This window comes from Palaemon carinicauda, chromosome 31, assembly GCF_036898095.1.
Source record: "Palaemon carinicauda isolate YSFRI2023 chromosome 31, ASM3689809v2, whole genome shotgun sequence".
Taxonomy (NCBI): domain Eukaryota; kingdom Metazoa; phylum Arthropoda; class Malacostraca; order Decapoda; family Palaemonidae; genus Palaemon; species Palaemon carinicauda.
The window spans coordinates 77,500,788-77,522,851 of NC_090755.1; the positions used below are offsets into that span (position 1 = coordinate 77,500,788).

Genomic DNA, 22,064 nt, shown 5'->3' on the forward strand with positions numbered 1-22,064 from the left:
TCTTGACATCACTAGACCACACTCGAGAGGGAATAAACAGCCAACAGAAATGCTGTCTAGCAGGAGGAAGAATGGGGTGGTTGGCAGGTTGCACAGATTTAAGTTGCCAGTTACAATTATTGGGAAAAATCTGTTATAACTTAATATCCCTCACACATGATGATGCCAATTAATTTATTTGAAATAAAAAGATTAAAACAGGCAGTTGGGGACGACAGAAATACTTGTGTACTATTAGGGGGCTGAAAAGAAAGTGGCTATTCAATGTGTTAACAAGGGGATGGGACCATCCACCAGTAAATACCAACACCCTGTTAAATTTTAACAGCCAAGTTCCAGCTATACTAAAATCATACTCCTATTACAGGATGAGGGTTTGTATGCGTGTAGAAACAAATGCTTTCTATTCATGAGGAACATGATTAGAGTTGAGAGTGATCTAAGAACTTTGAAATAATAGTATATTGGTTTGAAGCTTCTAATGAGAAGTGGTTTGGGGATTGGATTTACATATCTCAAGAGGCAATTCAGGATAAAAACCCTGTAAGCACAGCCTAGTTTCAAATCTTGGTTCTCTTAAGAGTCTGTGCACATATTTTCCACTTGCTCCTCTCTTGAACATATGTGCAGTATGCTTGATGTTTGCTCACTATAATAATTTTTTTGGGCTCAAGCCATGGCGTCCTGATGGAAGGTTCCTTTTTGGTAGCTTCCTTGGGTATAATACTACTAAGATATTCCCAGAGAATTTAACCACAGGTTATCACAGAATTCTAACTTCTGGAGCGAGTATCCCAAAGGTTTCCCTTTAAGACATCGTATATCAACAGGGGACGCATGTCTAAACGCGCCACATAGCTATCTTCACCCCGAACAGAGTTAATGCTTCGGTGTGTAAGGGTAGAGAATAGCTGGGAGCCGTTCCACAGCCAATCTCACTCGTGGCTACTACTGATACTCGAGACGTAAACAAACGGGCGCCATTGCTCAAATGACGTCACGCCCGTCTTCATCCTTTGTTTAGTAGCTGCCCTACTTAGACGGATTTTCCCTGTGCTCCTTTTATCGATTTGCATCTACGTTATGTCGTTACCTTCAGCCTCACCATCTTCTGGAAAGTTGAGTACAAGGTTCCAGTATTGTTTAGTTAAGCTCTGGCCGTAAAGTAAATATTACTTTTCGAGATAATTGCTGTTTTGTGGCAGAGCTGTGCCTCTACCGGACCCGCCATTTTATGGCGTCGTTGTTGTTATGCATGCCTTATTTAGTTAGCCACAACAACGCTTCCGGCCTTATTTACTAATCGAATACATTAGTTTATTTAGTCTTCATAGCTAGGAACTTTTATATCGTGTTTCGACGCTTTTTATCGGTCATCGATTGACCTCATTCCAGTCGGCTTCTATAGCCCCCAGGCCAGAGCGCCTGTACATAAGTGTTCATGCATGATTTTATTAGTGATCCTAGACTAAGTTATGAAGATAGGGGTATTATTTTACAATACTTTCGACCGTGATGCAATGTTCTTTCGCCTTCAGGGACCATATAGGGGATAGGTTAGTTAGTGTATCTTTCTAACCTAACCTACTTGTAGGACCCCTATATGCTTCCTTCATCCCCTGCCTCGGCATTCCCTCTAATTAGCCTTGATTCCCTTTCTGAGTAAAGGGATCAAGTGTCTAATGGAGTATTTATCGCCTCTCAGTCCTCCCTATGGGAATGAACCCCCCTTTGGGTTGCGTCCGAGAGTGAGGTTAGGCTAGCCCTACCTCTATGGCTAGGATTAGTCTATGACTATCCTGCGATAGCGATACGTCTTCTACCTTCCCTAGTTCAGGACTTTTAGCCCTGCTCTAGGTTAGGTTAGGAAGGTTTCTCTGTTCCCTGCTGAAACTGTACCCATGCACCGTTTCAGCCGATCTGCCTTATCTTAGGTTAGGGAGTGTCCTCCCTTTCCCTAGTGGCCGCTCTGGTACAGAAACCCTTCCTTGGAAGACTTCTCTCTACTCCCCTCCCCACCTATCTCTTGTATAGCCTAGCCTATGCTTAGGTTAGTCTATACCCACCTGTCCCCTGTCCTACAACTCCTCCTTAGGGTGGAGTAGTAGGGCTACCCGAGCTTCCCTGTGCAGTCCGCTCTGGTACATATACCCTTCATAGTGTCCTATGGGGTTAGTCTCTAGATGTGTTCTGCATATGGGGGGCTCCCCCTCTTTGGGTGTCCCCTAGCCCTCCCTTGGGCTACCTAGCTCCCGGTCCCCTGTGACCCCTGCTCCTGGATGATAGAGCCTGTCTCTTTCATGGGTACACCCTCTCAGGGGGGGGATGTCCGGAGTCCATGACTGAACTTCCTGCATCCCTCCCCCCCCCCGTCTCTCTTCCTATCCGGGTGCTGGTCTCTTGCCGCCTCCACCGTCGGCGATACCCGCCTCCTACCTTGGTGACTCTCCCTACCCTTGCCGACAGCCCCCTGTGTGCCGGGGGACTGCCGACTGCCGCCGGCTCCTACCGGCGGCTCTCCTCCTTCCTAGCTTGTCGTCCGCTCGCCGTTCGGCCGCCGGAGTGCCGGCATCTATTGCCGGCAACCCGGTTCCGCTATACATTGTCCCAGTCACCAACCGGCATCCTCCGACTGCCGGAGCCGCCGCTCCCCTGCCGGCGTGCCGCCGTTGTACCGGCGGCCGCCACCCTGGTATACTCTTGACTTACATATTGTCTGTCTTGATGCCAGAAACTCTGTCGGAGCGACCTCCGGCATGCCGGCGGCTTGCCGGAAACCCCCGGAGGCGTCAAGAATACTTGCACCCCCTTCTTCTAGCTATCATATGATACTGATAGCCCTATACCGCAAACAGATGGCCTGTTTCCACTATTAAGATCAATACCTTGGTACTGTTCTGTTAGGGATCATGCTGTCTCTTTGCACTCTTCTAATTCCAGCATGCTACGTGCATCTTTGCACGGCTGGTTGCCGGAAGCAGTTACCTTAAAAGGAGGCCCTCTAGCCCCTAGTTTGGGACCGAATGATCTCGGTCCCAATCTTACCCTTGGTTTTCCCACGGAGTTCCATTGCCCTATGGAACTCTAAGGAATACTATCCGGTGCCTTCGGTCTCGGATTATCCAAGGACAAAGCTTACGGTAACCAGCCGGGCGAGATGCATGGAGTATGTTCTCTTTACTATTTCAATCTCTATGCATCACACCCTTCTTTAAGTTAAAATTAATAATTAATATTAACTTAGTTTAAGAGCCATTCTTATGACTCCCCCATACTCATTTTCTCTTTCTTCCACAGGAGGAGCAGATGAAGTGTGACTTCGCCTTCTGCGCTGTGAAACGCCCGCAGTTTTACGGGCATACGGCTTGCAGGACTCACGCCCCTTGTGCCGACAAGAAAGGGGATCTGAAGTTTTGGAATCCACTGAACTGTACGGTATGCCAGGCTCACATGTCTGACGCCTTCCATAACCCTCCCTCAGCGGAGGTCAGAGACATTTCTCGTGAAAAGCTACGCAAGTGGGTGCGTGGCTTCCAGAAAAATGCCACCGGCCCTTACCTGGCCACAGAAGAATTGAGGTCACTCCTGTTCCCTAAGGCCTCCCCTGATTCAGTGGTACCCAAACGTGATTCCCATTGTCCAACTTACAGTGGAACCTGATGTTGTCATGGCTCAGTCCATGCACGAGTGTCGCCTGGATTCCGGAGATGACGAACAGATGTCGGATGTCTCGGAAGACACCGAGAAGACGCTTATGGCTCAAGGAGCCGAAGATGACGAAGACAAGGTGGAATACGCCGAGTCGGAGCAAGAGGTCGCTCCTCCGTCCATCCCCCCTCCTACTCCTACTCCGACGGAAGTGTCTATTCCGTCTACCTCCTCGACCCCGGATCCCTCTTCTTCCACTCAAGAATTGATCCGACTGATTAGAGCCGTCATGGACGACAGGTTGAAGGAGAACCAGGAGTCCATCAGGTCCATGATAGGATCCAGAGAACCGAAGAGGATTTCGGTTAAGGATCTCCCCGCTTGCTCACATGCCAACCCGTGGAGGTATGCTGAGCATATGGTGATCGCGACCGGCAGGATCTTTGTCAGCGATAAGATCGGCACGGTCCCCTTGGAAGACGTGGAGTTCTTCCCAAACTTTGAGGCCTACCCGGACTGTTACGTCCGTCTGCGCTCTGAACCTGCCTCGAAGGAAGAGACCGAACCGAAGGAAGAGATAGTGTTCGATCTCGCAAAGGCCCAGGCTATGCTAGCCAACACATTCAAGAGTAGGGGCTTTACCTGCTCTAAGCTTCCGGCCCTGAGCAAGAAGCATCCTACTTATGTCGCACCTGAAAGTGCGATTCTTCCATTCCTGGAAAAGGCCTTAGCTGCGTGCCTTAAAGCTGCGGATGAAGGGAAAGCCTGCCCTGCACTGGAGGAGTGCAGACCCTTCTCCATAGTAACTCCCCCTGACGCTCGAAACTGGAAGGATGTCCAGCATACTTTCGTCGTGGGAAAGCTAGATCCTGACGTCGCCGGACGTCAGTTTAATGAAGACCTCCCTAAGCTCAACGATCACCTCCTTCGTCGGGAACAAGATACGAAGGAGAGGCTCGCAGCATCCTTATCTCATCAAGTCCAACTTGAAATCATGGCCTGTGACACCAGAGTACCAGACCACTACATGGTTCTCTCCAAATCCCACCTGATAACCGTGATGAAGGACTTGTACCACTTCATAAAGGCTCGGAGAGCCTGTCGTGAATTCGTGTTTGCAGGTGCTACCGTGAAACACGAACCCCGGAGGCTGATTTCCTCCAACATCTGGGGTAAACACCTCTTTCCCTCCGACCTCGTGAAGGAAATCACCGACAGAGCCGCCACGGAGAATAGGAACCTTCTCCACAAGTGGGGCATGTCCAAGAAAAGGAAACCCTCTCAGGACGACGGACCTCAACCTAAGAGGAAATCCCAAAAACAGAAACCCCAGCAACGTCAACAAAGACGTCAGTTTCCGGGACCCGCTACCTCCCAAGTGGTTGCCCAACCACAACAGACCTTTCAATTGGTCCCCCAACCGGTGTTGTCACAGTCACCGGTCTTCACCCCTGCCTTCGAGCAACAGTCAACTACCTTTCGTCCCAAAGGTAGAGGCTCATACAAGGGTGCAAGCAAAGACGCCTCTCGCCGTCCCTCCAGAGGCAGAGGAGGAAAGGGAGCTAGCGGCCGAGGCAGCAAGCCCTCGGGACACCAGAAGCAATGAAGTGCTTCCGGTGGGAGGAAGACTCCGCCAATTCCAGGATCGTTGGACCTTCGATCCCTGGGCACACAGCATCGTCAAGAAGGGTCTAGGCTGGAGTTGGACTCAACCACCCCCAACCTTCCAGCAATTCTTCCAACAATCAACCCCCCTTCTGGAAGAATATGTCCTAGATCTCTTGAACAAGAAGGTGATAAGGAAGGTAAAGTCCACCAGGTTCCAAGGGAGACTGTTTTGTGTCCCCAAGAAAGACTCCGACAAACTCAGAGTCATTCTGGACTTATCCCCCCTCAACAAGTTCATAGCGAACGACAAGTTCAAGATGCTGACTCTTCAACAGATAAGGACCCTTCTGCCTCGAGGTTCCTACACGGTCTCCATAGACCTGGCGGATGCCTACTGGCACGTTCCAATGAACCATCACGCTTCCTCCTACCTAGGATTTCGACTCCAAAGGAAAAGCTACGCCTTCCGGGCCATGCCCTTCGGCCTCAACGTGGCCCCTCGGATCTTCACAAAGCTGGCGGACGCCATAGTACAACAGCTCCGCCTCCGAAACGTCCAGGTGATGGCCTACCTCGACGACTGGCTAGTCTGGGCTCCATCGCCCGAAGATTGTGTAAAATCTTGCAACAAAGTCACCCAGTACCTAGAACACCTGGGATTCAAGATCAACGAGAAGAAATCTCGCCTCTCTCCAGCTCAGAAGTTCCAGTGGTTGGGAATCCACTGGAACCTTCAGTCACACCGCCTTTCCATCCCCCAGAAGAAAAGGAAGGAAATAGCAGGGTCTGTCAAGCGACTGCTGAAATCCAAACGCATTTCAAGACGCCAGCAGGAACGAGTTCTAGGCTCTCTACAGTTCGCCTCAGTGACAAACCCAGTGCTTCGCGCACAGCTAAAGGATGCCGCGGGAGTCTGGAGACGTTCGGCATCCATCGCTCGAAGAGACCTCAAGAGACGGCTTCCAAACAGACTGCGACTTCTTCTAAAGCCGTGGTCAGAAGCAAAGGCCCTGAAAAGGTCCATTCCTCTCCAACACCCTCCTCCATCACTCAACATCCACACGGACGCTTCGCTGGAGGGTTGGGGAGGTCACTCCCACCAAAAACAGGCTCAAGGCACCTGGTCTCCCCTGTTCAAGACGTTCCACATAAACATCTTGGAGGCCATGGCGGTCCTTCTAACCCTAAAGAAGTTATCCCCGCCGCCCTCGATCCACATCCGTCTAACCCTAGACAACTCGGTGGTAGTTCGTTGTCTCAATCGCCAAGGCTCAAGATCGCCCCAGATAAATCAGGTGCTTCTCCCAATCTTCCGTCTGGCAGAGAAGAAGAAGTGGCACTTGTCTGCAGTTCACCTACAAGGATTCCGCAACGTGACAGCGGATGCTCTATCTCGGACAAACCCGATAGAGTCGGAATGGTCTCTAGACGCAAGATCGTTCTCCTTCATCTCTCACCAAGTCCCAGAACTTCAGATAGATCTCTTTGCAACGAGCGACAACAATCAACTTCCTCGGTATGTGGCCCCGTACGAGGACCCCAAAGCAGAAGCAGTGGATGCCATGTCACTGGATTGGAACAGATGGTCCAAGATCTACCTGTTCCCCCCCACCAACCTTCTGTTGAAAGTCCTCTCCAAACTGAGAACCTTCAAAGGGACAGCGGCCCTAGTGGCTCCCAAGTGGCCTCGGAGCAACTGGTACCCCCTGGTCCTGGAGCTGCAGCCCAAGCTGATCCCTCTCCCGGGCCCAGTTCTCTCTCAACAAGTACAGAAGTCGACTGTCTTCGCTTCATCATCGAAAATCAAGGACCTTCATCTCATGATTTTCTCTCCCTAGCCGCAAAGAAGAGGTTTGGGATCTCGAAGAAAAGTCTGGACTTCCTAGAGGAATACAAGACCGAATCCACAAGACGGCAATATGAATCATCCTGGAGGAAATGGGTCTCCTTCGTCAAGACAAAAAATCCTAAAGAAATCACGATTGATTTCTGCATGTCCTTCTTTATTCACCTTCATGGACAGGGATTAGCAGCCAATACGATATCGACCTGCAAATCGGCCTTGACCAGACCAATTCTTTATGCTTTCCAAATTGATCTGTCCAGCGACATCTTCAACAAACTGCCGAAAGCATGTGCTCGCCTACGCCCAGCACCCCCACCGAAACCGATCTCCTGGTCACTAGACAAGGTGCTCCATTTCGCCTCCAACTTGGACAATGATTCATGCCCTCTCAAGGATCTGACTCAGAAAGTTATATTTCTCTTTGCTCTCGCTTCAGGAGCTCGAGTCAGCGAAATAGTGGCTTTATCAAGAGAGGATGGACACATCCTGTTTACCGATACAGGTGAAGTTACCCTCTCCCCTGATCCGACGTTTCTCGCCAAAAATGAATTACCCACCAAAAGATGGGGCCCTTGGAGAATATGCCCCCTGAAGGAGGATGCCTCTCTATGTCCAGTAGAGAGCCTCAAGGTCTATCTTCGCAGAACTTCAAACTTTGGTGGAGGCCAACTCTTCAAAGGAGAAACATCGGGCAGCGACCTGTCACTGAAACAATTAAGAGCGAAAATCACCTACTTCATTCGCAGAGCGGATCCTAACAGTACACCCGCTGGTCATGATCCTAGAAAAGTGGCATCATCTCTGAATTTCTTTCAGAGTATGGACTTTGAAAGCCTTAAAAACTTCACGGGTTGGAAGTCCTCGCGAGTTTTCTTTAAACATTATGCGAAACAAGTGCACGAAGTCAAACATTTTGTGGTAGCCGCAGGTAGTGTTATGAAACCTGCACCTAACTCTGCGTAGAACAGTGAGTTACTTGGGACTCTAACTCTTCGGGTGCCTATGTTGACCCTCGAGCGATTCATAGTGATGTCGAAAAACACTTAGTGCTTTTATAACTGTTCTTATCCCAGGTGAAATGTCATAGTTGTCACACAAGTGCCGCATGCTCTGTGCATGACGTGTTTTTTAATCAAAGACTTGCGTTCCTCGAGAACGAGTGCCTACTAATAAACTTGAAATTCCTTTTCAGATTCAAGAGCAAGTCTTTATTACTATGTACATTATAATTACTGTAAATGAACTTTACTTATTGCTGTAAATTATTTAATTTCTGCATTTGTGAAATATAATTTCTATTTTATTACCTGTGCGTCTCAATCAGCTCCTACTTACTATGAAATACATGCCTGTCATAGTTTTATTATTCCCCCTTTTCCTTATGGTTATGAAGAAATTAAGATGCTAACTCTTAATTTATATTCACTCTGATTATGTAAGGTTCCAACACGAATACTTACTTTTATTACCCGGGAGATGAACCATCACTCTCAATACACAGTGCCCAACCACCACTGGTCTAATTTTCAGAATGTTCCTATACAAATACCAAACATTCAGCTTCATCTCCAAGTTCTTCAAGTTCTTCTATCAGGATGAATAGCCCTTCAATACCACTTTGACGTCGGCATGGCCCATGGGAACTTCACTGCCAAGGGGGGCAGGATGCTTCTTCCCTATGGTCCTTTATTAAAGATTACTATGCTGTTTGTCAATGCCTTGGCACTTACTATTAGGGGAAAATCTACCACGATACATTGATTCTCTGGTACTCTTCCATCAGGACGCCATGGCTTGAGCCCAAAAAACGGATTTTGAGCGAAGCGAAAAATATATTTTTGGGTGAGATAGCCATGGCGTCCTGATGGACCCTCCCTGCTACTTCGTCCAGTTTTAGATCCTACCCTGTTCTACTGTATCATGGTGTTGGGCAAGCAACTGGCTTCAGGATGAAGACGGGCGTGACGTCATTTGAGCAATGGCGCCCGTTTGTTTACGTCTCGAGTATCAGTAGTAGCCACGAGTGAGATTGGCTGTGGAACGGCTCCCAGCTATTCTCTACCCTTACACACCGAAGCATTAACTCTGTTCGGGGTGAAGATAGCTATGTGGCGCGTTTAGACATGCGTCCCCTGTTGATATACGATGTCTTAAAGGGAAACCTTTGGGATACTCGCTCCAGAAGTTAGAATTCTGTGATAACCTGTGGTTAAATTCTCTGGGAATATCTTAGTAGTATTATACCCAAGGAAGCTACCAAAAAGGAACCTTCCATCAGGACGCCATGGCTATCTCACCCAAAAATAGATTTTTCGCTTCGCTCAAAATCCGTTTTTTATACGGTACTGCTGTGTTGCTCTGTACTTCTGTTAATGATAATCTTTTATCCTTATAAATTGATTATATATTATGCTTTCCTATATATAAATATATTGTTCACTTAAAAAAACTTAATACAAAATTACTTTACTGTTGTTTTATTTTACAGATCTGATATATTGTAATCATTCTTTTTGTAAATTACTGTACACTGAAACCTTGTTATACTTGCCATGGAAGAAGGAATTTATCCTAACAAATGGCTTTCCTCTAAAGTTAACATCATTACCAAAGGCATAACTGCATGCACGAAACAAAACTTTTCCAGCTTACCTTTCCATCTGCATTTTCTGCATTTTCAGTCTTGGGCTTATCTGTAGATGAAGAGGCGGAGGACTGAGAGGATGCAGCTTCCGTGGCATCAACTTTTTCCCATTCATCTTCATTGCTCTCTGAAGTTTTAATGTTTAAAATTTTTAATGATGCCCTTAACAGAGCAATTTAAGCGAGAATGTATCTTACAACCCATTTATCAGAAATTTTACAAAACTGAACATTTAACAAACAAACCATTCCTTAACAGAAACAGAATTACCTATATTCCATTACTTCTTATGAAATGGAAAACAAAATACTGTGAAAGTATTTTTGTTCGTGGTGTATCAATTTTCGTGGTCTTCGTGGGTGGGCGAATCCACAAATTTACAAATCCAACGAAATTTTTATACTTTTGATTTTGGTATTGAACTTGGACACATTAGATTTGTGTTGGTGACCTACATTCTCTAAACCATTGAGGATTACTAATTATTTTTATTCTTTATTGTGAATATGTTTTATTTTGGTGTGCACTATAATAATTATTTTTTTTTCTTTTGTAGGTTTAGTCATTTTCAGAGATTACTAGTTTTTTTTAAGATTTTTTGTCTATATATTGAATTTTTTCATATATTTTCTGAATAAAAATAAAATTAAAATAATTGTTTTTTTATTTCATATTTATTTTAATATTTTCCTCAATATATAACAATGCATTACATAACAAAAATAGTATTAGCCACTAATATGCATAAAGCAAGACTTGTTTTCAGCACTATACATAAAAAAACATTAAATATAATAAAAACTGGGGTTCAACTAATAACCAAAAAGGTAAAAACTCCAAAACAGAAATCCACGAATTTAAGAAACCACGAACCAACATTTTTTATAAAACAACGAAAATTGGTACCCACGAATAAAAGTACATTCACAGTAAATATAAATACTGTACAGTACGACTTGAAAATAGAATTTTTCACAAGTAATACTGTAAAGAATTATTTGCTAAATGGTAATAGAGAAAAAAATAGCTGATACTAGGATTGAGTGTCAATACCTATCTTCAGTCATGAAAACCTGAGAAAAAAAAATTGAGGTTGTAATGTTCTTTTAAACAAAAATCATATTTTTTTCTAAAGAAACTCCACATTCATGTGATGACCATATTCTTGAGGCTTCTAGGAAAATGAGGTATGAGTGATAGGGTAGTGATAATAAACTGGATTCTGTAATCAAACTATTACTTTAAAAAAACCAAAAAAAAAAAACCTTCACTTGTACGATTATGCTTATTCCGTTGATGTTCCTATTGTGGACTAAAAAAATAGACAAAATATTAGTTCATACACAGCAATATTTCAGTTTTATTTTTAATACAGCTTTACCTTTACACACAGTATGCTAAACTGCACTGCATTTGCATAAAATGGAACAGTATTAGGCAAGAATGACTTACTGACATCTATATCTGAAGGTAAATAATCTTGCCATTTCTGTCTGTTATTTTTCATTTGTTTAATTTTCTTTTTGTTAATACCATCAACATAAAAGTTATTTACAGAATTGGCCAGAGAAATTTATCAATAGTACAAATTTAATTTTAATAATAACCATCAAAGCTAAAAATAGTGAAGAAAGTCCTCTCTGGCCAATACCCCTCCCTACAAGAAGACCCCTTTGCTTTTAATGACAACTTTTTCATTTCTATGTTATGTAAATACACATTAGTTCCTACGTACATATAAACCCTCATCATTTAATGGCTTAGCTATGGTGCAGCCTGTTACAACCAGTTGAAGAATTATTGAGGGTCTGGCAATCTGTTATGGTTGATCCACCAACCCTCTATGCAGGCTGGTATGAGTTGGCATGCTTAGCTGAAATCCCACTCAGTCTCTGGTTGCCAAAGTGATCTGATGTTTGTTACTGATCTCTCTTCAATGCTTGTTTTATTAGCTTACTTTCTTTTCCCAATTGAGTGTGAAGCAAGAGGTTTTATCTTCTTGTCCCCTAGGGGTACGTGCAGGGAGTAATCGTCCTCCCAATGGAAGAAATCGAGTGATTTGGAAAGACGACGACTAACACATTTGTTCTCTTTCGTCTGCTCAGTCTCAAAGGAGAATACAAAGCTTAAGCCTTCTGTAGTGTTTATTAAAGTGTTGTTGATGTAGTATCTCCTATCCTCCATCAGGAGGCTGATAATTCTACCTCAAAAGATGATCCCTTACCATTAGCTTTCAGCCCAGTCATTGATAATGCTCCGGCTGATATTCATTGTCTTTCTTCTGTTTTTATTAATACTGCTCTACGAGAGTTCTTAGCAACTTTTTCACGTCTATGTTATGTAAAAACACATTAGTTCCTACGTACATATAAACCCTCATCATTTAATGGGTTAGCTATGGTGCAGCCTGTTACAACCAGTTGAAGAATTATTGAGGGTTTGGCAATCTGTTAAGGTTGATCCACCAACCCTCTATGCAGGCTGGTATGAGATGGCACGCTTAGCTGAAATCCCACTCAGTCTCTGGTTGCCAAAGTGATCTGATGTCCATTACTGATCTATCTTCAATGCTTGTTTTATTAGCTTTCTTTCTTTTCCCAATCGAGTGTGAAGCAAGAGGTTTTATCTTCTTGTTCCCTAAGGGCATGTGTAGGGAGTGATCGTCCTCCCAATGGAAGAAATCAAGTGATTTGGAAAGACGACGACTAACACATTGGTTCTCTTTTGTCTGCTTCAGTCTCAAAGAAGCATACAAAGCTTAAGCCTTCTGTAGTGTTTATTAGTGTTGTTGATGTAGTATCTCCTATCCTCCATCAGGAGGCTGATAATTCTACCTCAAAAGATGATCCCTTACCATTAGCTTTCAGCCAAGCCATCGATAATGCTCCAGCTGATATTCATTGTCTTTCTTGTTTTTATTAATCCTGCTCTATGAGAGTTCTTAGCACGTACGAGCAACTGCTCTCCTCAGATGAGGGAAATCATGGTTGTTTTCTCTGGATTATTTCCAAATATTTCTCCTCTGCATTTTCCGAGCAATTCAAGTACACCAACGTGTACACCCGGCCATTTTTTCTGCTGTGTGGAATCATTCTCTTCGCATGCCACTATCTCTTCCCTTGATATGGAAGTAGTGGAGAATTTTCTCTTCTGAAAGTTCTCTTTAGTACAAGGATTATTATCAATTATCACATTCTTTGGGAATAAGTCCTTGCCCAATAGTACGTCTACAGTTCTACATATGTTCCCCACCTTCGCTCTCCCACAAAGCCTCAGATGCATTTGCTAGCCTACATTTACCCAGAAATCCCTATGAGTTCTTCTGCTCATGCACCTATTGAACATTTTGCCTCCACTGCAACTGAATGCGCCACTTCTATTGCATGTCCTTCAGGCGTTCGCCCTGTGGCTTATCGTTTAGAGGGCTTACCTTTTACAGTATTTTAGTTTTTATAATTACCTTTACAGGACTTCTTCTCCTCCAGTAGTGATTTTGGAGGATGGAAACCGTTCTTCAGTGCCTTATCATTCTCATCATGTTAATCTTAGAAATAATAATTCTTCAGTTTTAGAGGCAAGACCCATTGTCTCAACCCAATGATATAAAACAGTGAGTGCAATCTTATTCCCCATTTCCTTGGGTTGTACTTAATATTCAATATTCTCAACATCAAATATAGTCAACACAAAAATTCTCTCTAGATCTGATAATGAAGGATGGTAACCAAGCATTCACTGATGATTTTGTGTATGCAGTGTCCCTGATGATTTTGTGTATGCAGTTTCCTCTGGCCTCAACCCTAAAGCCGAGATTTCTACCTCTGAGATAGATCCTTTAGTATCTGATTTTCTTCCAACCGCCAATAGTACATACATCATACATATACCAAAGGCACTTCCCCCAATTTTGGGGGGTAGCCGACATCAACAAGAAACAAAAACAAAAAAGGGGACCTCTACTCTCTACGTTCCTCCAGCCTAACCAGGGACTCAGCCGAGTTCAGCTGGTACTGCTAGGGTGCCACAGCCCAACCTCCCACATTTCCACCACAGATGAAGCTTCATACTGCTGAGTCCCCTACTGCTGCTACCTCCGCGGTCATCTAAGGCACCGGAGGAAGCAGCAGGGCCTACCGGAACTGCGTCACAATCGCTCGCCATTCATTCCTATTTCTAGCACGCTCTCTTGCCTCTCTCACATCTATCCTCCTATCACCCAGAGCTTTCTTCACACCATCCATCCACCCAAACCTTGGCCTTCCTCTTGTACTTCTCCCATCAACTCTTGCATTCATCACCTTCTTTAGCAGACAGCCATTTTCCATTCTCTCAACATGGCCAAACCACCTCAACACATTCATATCCACTCTAGCCGCTAACTCATTTCTTACACCCATTCTCTCCCTCACCACTTCGTTCCTAACCCTATCAACTCGAGATACACCAGCCATACTCCTTAGACACTTCATCTCAAACACATTCAATTTCTGTCTCTCCATCACTTTCATTCCCCACAACTCCGATCCATACATCACAGTTGGTACAATCACTTTCTCATATAGAACTCTCTTTACATTCATGCCCAACCCTCTATTTTTTACTACTCCCTTAACTGCCCCCAACACTTTGCAACCTTCATTGACTCTCTGACGTACATCTGCTTCCACTCCACCATTTGCTGCAACAACAGACCCCAAGTACTTAAACTGATCCACCTCCTCAAGTAACTCTCCATTCAACATGACATTCAACCTTGCACCACCTTCACTTCTCGTACATCTCATAACCTTACTCTTACCCACATTAACTCTCAACTTCCTTCTCTCACACACCCTTCCAAATTCTGTCACTAGTCGGTCAAGCTTCTCTTCTGTGTCTGCTACCAGTACCGTATCATCCGCAAACAACAACTGATTTACCTCCCATTCACGATCATTCTCGCCTACCAGTTTTAATCCTCGTCCAAGCACTCGAGCATTCACCTCTCTCACCACTCCATCAACATACAAGTTAAACAACCACGGCGACATCACACATCCCTGTCTCAGCCCCACTCTCACCGGAAACCAATCGCTCACTTCATTTCCTATTCTAACACATGCTTTACTACCTTTGTAGAAACTTTTCACTGCTTGCAACAACCTTCCACCAACTCCATATAACCTCATCACATTCCACATTGCTTCCCTATCAACTCTATCATATGCTTTCTCCAGATCCATAAACGCAACATACACCTCCTTACCTTTTGCTAAATATTTCTCGCATATCTGCCTAACTGTAAAAATCTGATTCATACAACCCCTACCTCTTCTAAAACCACCCTGTACTTCCAAGATTGCATTTTCTGTTTTATCCTTAATCCTATTAATCAGTACTCTACCATACACTTTTCCAACTACACTCAACAAACTAATACCTCTTGAATTACAACACTCATGCACATCTCCCTTACCCTTATATAGTGGTACAATACATGCACAGACCCAATCTACTGGTACCATTGACAACACAAAACACACATTAAACAATCTCACCAACCATTCAAGTACAGTCACACCCCCTTCCTTCAACATCTCAGCTTTCACACCATCCATACCAGATGCTTTTCCTACTCTCGTTTCATCTAGTGCTCTCCTCACTTCCTCTATTGTAATCTCTCTCTCATTCTCATCTCCCATCACTGGCACCTCAACACCTGGAACAGCAATTATATCTGCCTCCCTATCATCCTCAACATTCAGCAAACTTTCAAAATATTCCGCCCACCTTTTCCTTGCCTCCTCTCCTTTTAACAACCTTCCATTTCCATCTTTCACTGTCTCTTCAATTCTTGCGCCGGCCTTCCTTACTCTCTTCACTTCTTTCCAAAACTTCTTCTTATTCTCTTCATATGACTGACCCGGCGAAAGTGAATCCTCTTATATTTTATGTTGGAGATCAAGGAGATTATTCAAGATATATTCTGGGAATTTCTGATGTGCACATAGCGCATAAATATCCCCATTGTGCCCAAATACGTACTCCTCTGCATTCTGTTTCTGTACACCGTTATTTACCTTGTTTGTCTAAAGTACCTTTGGACCCCTTGTTATCCCTTGCGGTCCCGTAAGCCCACCTTTCCCTGTGTCTTCTTCAATTGCACAAATAATTGGCTTATTGAAAAAGACTTTTAGGATTTTCGGTGATCTATCTACTGTATTCTTTCTTGTCTGGTCTTCAGCTGCAGATTCTCATCTTTATTTGTTGGAAAGGAACTTACAGTCTATTAAATTTCTTATTCCTGATCTAGATATTAATCTCTGGTCCTATCATTTAATTAGTGCATTATGCATAAGATTTTTTATAATTCTGACCATCCTTTACATCTAGATCTTACCGGACAGGCATCCTGCCCGTAATACTAAGCATGCAGTTAATTCTCATAGCCAACCCTTCTCCATCATGAGGCTCAATACTACACAGTATTCTGGAAGTTTTATTCCAGCTGTGACCAAGTTGTAGAATGATCTTCCTAATCGACTAGTTGAATCAGTAGAACTTCAGAAGCTCAAACTTGCAGAAACTGTTTTTTTGTGAACAGGCTGACATAAGTCTTTTTATAGTTTATATATGAAGTATCTGTCTTAATGTTGATAATGTTTTTAAAATATTTTATTTCAATAGTTCATTACTTCTTATATTGTTTATTTGTTTCCTTATTTCATTTCCTCACTGGGCTATATTTTCCTGTTGAAGCCCTTGGGCTTATAACATCTTGCTTTTCCAACTAGGGTTGTAGCTTAGCTAGTAATAATAATAATAGGGAAGTGGTTTTGCATAATAATCACCATTAAGTATCACGTGTGGTTGCTAGTACTAGCTCGACTCTATATCCAATCCTACACTCAATCCCCACATCTGCCTTTCTACAAATTACTGGAGAAGCATTTGCTATCCTATAGTCACCGTGAATGTGTTACACATCTGCTTCCTCGCGCATCAGTTGATACACACCACCTTGCCATTCGCCTTGTGTCTTATAGGTCTGGGTGCTCACCTTACATACTCTAGTAGCCCCTTTACGGGATGACCATAGAAAAGATTACGCAGTTTGGGAGGTATGACCTTTACCTCAACCTAGTGATTGGAAACGGCATGCAGAACCTTATCCACTGTTTTCGTAGGTTGTTTCACCTGCTTTCCAACCTCAGCATTGTGCATCGTCAGCTCCTAACTGTTCGAGGCCCAATTCCCCTCCACCGCTTTGCCAAGTTCATAGACACAAAGGTGATCCCCTGGTCACAGCTTAAGAAAAAGCAGACCGATGCAAAGGCGAATATAGGTTAAGGAAGATTGATTTCTCTCATCCTCAAGTTGAGGAAAAAGTTGAACCTTCCCTTCCTTCTTTGTCATAATATGATCCTATTTTGCGAGAATGAGTTACTATCCTTAATTATCCACGTTCTCTGTCAGTCTCTTTGTCTTATACGCCAGTGATTCGGCGTGTGAAGACGTTCCTTGGAAGGACAAAAAGTCTCAAGACAGCACTTAGGTAAGGCCCAACTACCTTACAGTCTAGACCTAGAGCTCCATCATTAAGTAAATCATCTATGATAATAATGGATGATTCTCCAGAGTTTCTTAATGAGGCAGAAGCTTCAGGGTAACTGGTGTGGCCCCCTAGAAGTTCTGACTTCAGGTCCAGGAAAGGCATCCTCCTTTATGAAAATTTTAAGCCTTGTTAGACACATTAACAGCCGTGGAGAGGCCCCTCGTGCTCCTGTTAATGGAAGATGAACTCTAATTGATGGATTCTTCCAAAAACCTAGAGTGCAAACCATAAGTTTGATATTCATTGGTCTCAGCAAACTCCTGACACCTTAGTTCAGATGAACAATCAAATATCAGATTTTGAGAATAGTCTTGAAGCTGCTAAGTCAGCAAGATTACTTCCTCCTGCGCTCTCTCGTCAACGAAGGTTTTATGTTCCAGAAGGAGCTCTTCCCACTACCTCTTATTCCAGACGTAGCATATTTAGCTCTGGGTGTTTCTGAAGATTGAATTAGTCAACAGCCAGCCTCTTTTTCAAACCTGAGCTACTAAACATTCTCCAAGCCCGGTTCAAGATTGAAGCACCCAACTCAGTCATTCAGGTTTTGCATCAGAAAAACTTCCTGCTGTCCATTGACCTCCAAGAAGATTATTTCTAGATCCCAGTCCATCCAAGGTTAAGAAAGTATGAGTGCTTTTAACTGGGGAAACTGCATCCTCAAGAGAGATGTAGTGACATCACAGTTTGCACGACATATGGCTACTATGGACACTTTAGCACTACTTAATGCGGATGTCATCCACCATTCAACCTTATTCTCGCCTGCTGAAGTCGCCGCAACAGCGGAGAAGAGGGGAAAAGTCAAGCCAGGCTTCTTTCTTTAGGAGGCAGCTACAACACATTTCTCTGATCCTTTCCCCAGCTTGACCTCGAGCTCCTCTTCCTAAACAAATGCCACAGCATCGTCTGTTGCCCAAACCTGACAATTCACAACACAAGCGTCAAGAACCTTCAACCTCCTTTCACCTGTCCCAAGCTTTCATAGGTCTCCTCGCTCTCTTTTCCTCATGGGATCATTACCTGATGACTGGCTGTTACTGGGAGATTCAAGAGCCATGCTTATCTGCCACAGAGACCTTCTCATATTTTTGCCGTGATTTCAAAATATGGCTAGATCTCGGGAAGTTGGCTCTCGAGCCCCAGGGTCATCTTCGGTAACTTGGCATGGAGATAGACTTAGTCCCAGCCAGTGTTTCAGTTGAGAAATGAAATTCTGCTGTTTCAGCATCAGCATGTCACGGTGCAGTTTTTAGAGGACTTCCTCAAGAGCCACCTTTGGCAGAAGCTCTTGGGGCATCTCACGTCCCTGGAGAAATTGTGTCTTTTAAGGAGAATGCACCTCTGGTCCATTCAATGGGCTCTGAATTTTCAGTGGTCCAAAATATCCAACCCACTGTCTGCTCTTTTGTAAGTCTTTCGAAATGTCAGATCAGATCTTGCTTGGTGGATCCAGGAAACAAACCATTTACTTGGATCCTCTCTACAGGTACAATCACTAAATTTTCTTCTACTCTGACAGTTTTTGCTAAGGGGGGGGGAGTCCATCTTCAAACGGAATATATTTCAGGTATGTCAACACAGGAAGACAAGTCGTTACACAAACTACCTATAATAAAGAATGGCATACCTAGTGTTATTCCACTTCATAGACACCGTTTAGGGTCACTCAGTAGAGTTGATGAGATTAAACACAACTGTGCTGACATGTGTCACTGAGCAGTTTCTCCATGTCTCGCCTCCTTTACCATTTGGCAGTAGAAATGCATCACTGAGTGCTAGTGAATGCTATTCGCCTCACAGCCTGTTTCATCCCGGGGAAAAGGATTATGATAGCAAACAATCTGTGCCTACTAGGGACAGTAGTTAGGTCAGATTAGCCTTTGAATCATCAAATGGCGAGTGAATTCCCGACTTTGTGGGATTCCTCGATTATAGATACATGTATATATGTGCTAATCAACTGAACCACAATCTAGCAGTATATTATTCTCTAGTTCTGGTCCAAGGTGCAGTTTTGGGAGACTTTTACACCTTATCCCCGCTTCCGCCTAACCTATCGGGCCTTGAATAAGATCCAAATGTCACAGGACCTCCGAGTAATGCCAGGATGACCTCCAGTCAGATGGTTACTGGACCTTCTAGATCTTTTCGCAAGTCCACATTGGTCAAACCCTCTATGACAAACACACATGAGAAATTCATACAGAAGTTCGGGGCCTATCTCTTCACGGTTGGCGGTTATCCAGCATCTTGGGAAGAAGAGCTTTTCGAGACTGACTGCGAGCCAACTTTAAGGATATCCCCGTAAATCTTCCAGGCAAAGTGGTTCCTCTTTTGTTATTGGTGTAGACTATAGAAAACTGTGCCACTCAAGGCCACTATTTCACTAATAGTTATGAGAGCATATTTATCTTCAGGAGAAGGGTCTACTGGGGTACCTACCATAGTACATGGTATAAGTTGTATTGCGGCAACTATGATTTCAGTAGCAAATAAAACCCTGACTTGGAGTAATGTTATGGTTCCAAAATCCTTTAAGATGGCTCAATATGAACCTCTCCACAAGAGTACAGATAGAGACCTCACACTGATAATGATTTTCCTCCTCGCCCTAACTTCCCCAAAGAAGGCAAGTGAGCTTCATGGTTGCTCTGTCTTGTATCCCACTCTAAGGGGTGGAATGATGTCTTTCTTGTTTGTGCCTGACGTTCTAGCAAAGACTCAATCCATCTGCTTATGATCATCAGTTTGACTCCTCCTTTTCCTCAGTCAAGGAGGTGATTGATGATACAAGCAGTTTTCCACTTTGTCCTGGTAAAGTGGTTCATCTTTCACCTTAACAGACTAGTCTTTAACGTCCGAATACTCCCAACCTATTTGTCAGTACCAGATGAAAAAAAAAGAGGGTAACTAAGAACACAATTTCTCTTTGGTTTCCTGAGACAATCATGAGAGCATATAAACCTTTAGAAGTGTCTACTGGGGCTCCTCCCAAAAGTGTATGATATTCATGGTATTGCTGCACCCATGTTCCTCCACAATAACCACTCAGTGATACAAGTACTAAGAGCAGGGATCTGGAAAGGCAGATGACCTTTACTGCTTAATACCTGAAAGACTGCACCCACAAGTCCTTAGACACTTTTCTTTCGGACCTTTTGTGGCCATCAGCAATTGACGTAAATATCCAAGCTCCTGTAGGACATCTAACCTTATATCATGTATCAGTTACATTCCTCTCTTACGTTTCTCCATAACTTGGGAGCATCGACACTGATCAGACACACTTGTCCGTAGGCACACATTATGGATAAATGCTTTTTCACCCTATTTAAAAAGTGAATCCCTTGAACCATAATATACATTTTGGCTGTTCTTCACATTTAGATCCCCTCTCTTTGGGCAGCGCCACATTTTCCTATCTGTGGGTCATAAGATGCTACAATGCCACGTCCTCTGCTCCTTTATCAGGACTGGACATGGCCATTCTGGGTTAAGGGCCACCAAGACAGGGACTTCCTCCTAAAGAAGACTCCCATTAAATAACGATTGTTTGTATTCGAGTAGGAATAAACTACAAATCTTTAATATAATTTGTATTTTTCCTAGCTATACAAATCTGAATCATTCACCCCACAAATCCCGACCGGAGTTAGAGTGGAAAAAGCCAAGAACCCCTATACATAGCAATCGCATAGAGGGTCGATGGTGCAACCATAATGGAGTTAGAGTGGAAAAAGCCAAGAACCCCTATACATAGCAATCGCAGAGGGTCGATGGTGCAACCATAATGGAGTTAGAGTGGAAAAAGCCAAGAACCCCTATACATAGCAATCGCATAGAGGGTCGATGGTGCAACCATAATAGGTTGCCAAACACTTAATAATTCTTAAAATCATTGTAACAGGCTACACCAGACTTTAATAATTCTTTCTGTCGTAACAGGCTACCCCAGGGTTTACCAATTAAATGACAAAGGTTTATATAGCTAGGAAAAATACAAATTATATTAAAATTTTCTAATTTTATTAAAGCCGAGGTGATTATGCAAGCCCTTCCTAGGTTGGGGATATTGTTGCCACTTTTCAGGGTTCTTAACAGTGATGATAGTAAAAGCCAATACAGATAACTGAAAGTATGTGGTATAAAAAAAATAACAGTGGTGCATATTGTTTGCTTATATATTAGTTACCAACAATTTAAGAATAGTTACCAATAACTAAACCACTAAAGTATTCTAGATTTAGTATACTGACACTATAATACTGAAACCACCTATTGCTAGTAGCCTAGTTTAGATTATGAGGCTGGTTGAATACTTCACTCCTGGTAATCAAGATTCTATTTGCAGATTCAATTTGCCAAGGACCCGCACCATATCCCCCATAATTTGAAAGGACATCTGTATTGAAATAATTTAATTAAAAATTTATTTCTAATAGATTTATGAATTTGGGCCATAGAGCCATTCACTGGGACCTGGGTGGGGGGAAATTCAGTGTTGTAGGATAACTGGAAGATACCTGTGCTGTGCCATCATAAAGTAAAAATTTTAAAAAAATTGACATGATGGAAATAACGTGGAATGGAGATAACATAGAAGGCTAAGAAGTGGGTTAAGAGATGAATTAGAGAGCTGAACAGTGAATGCACCTAGGTGATTAAAAGGACATTGCAAAGACCCATAAATAATGAGATGCACAAAACACAATTGATGAAACAGC

General features: G+C 43.5%; 1 protein-coding gene across 3 annotated transcripts in view; it reads right to left on the minus strand.

The window, feature by feature from the left end:
- LOC137624551 (BSD domain-containing protein 1-like) overlaps nt 1-22,064 on the minus strand; it is a 173,690-nt gene that overhangs the window by 33,594 nt on the left and 118,032 nt on the right. For all 3 annotated transcript variants that reach the window (XM_068355442.1, XM_068355441.1, XM_068355443.1), the window contains one exon: nt 9,755-9,873. In XM_068355442.1, coding sequence (XP_068211543.1) covers nt 9,755-9,873 — 119 coding nt within the window. The remainder of the gene's footprint in view (nt 1-9,754; nt 9,874-22,064) is intronic.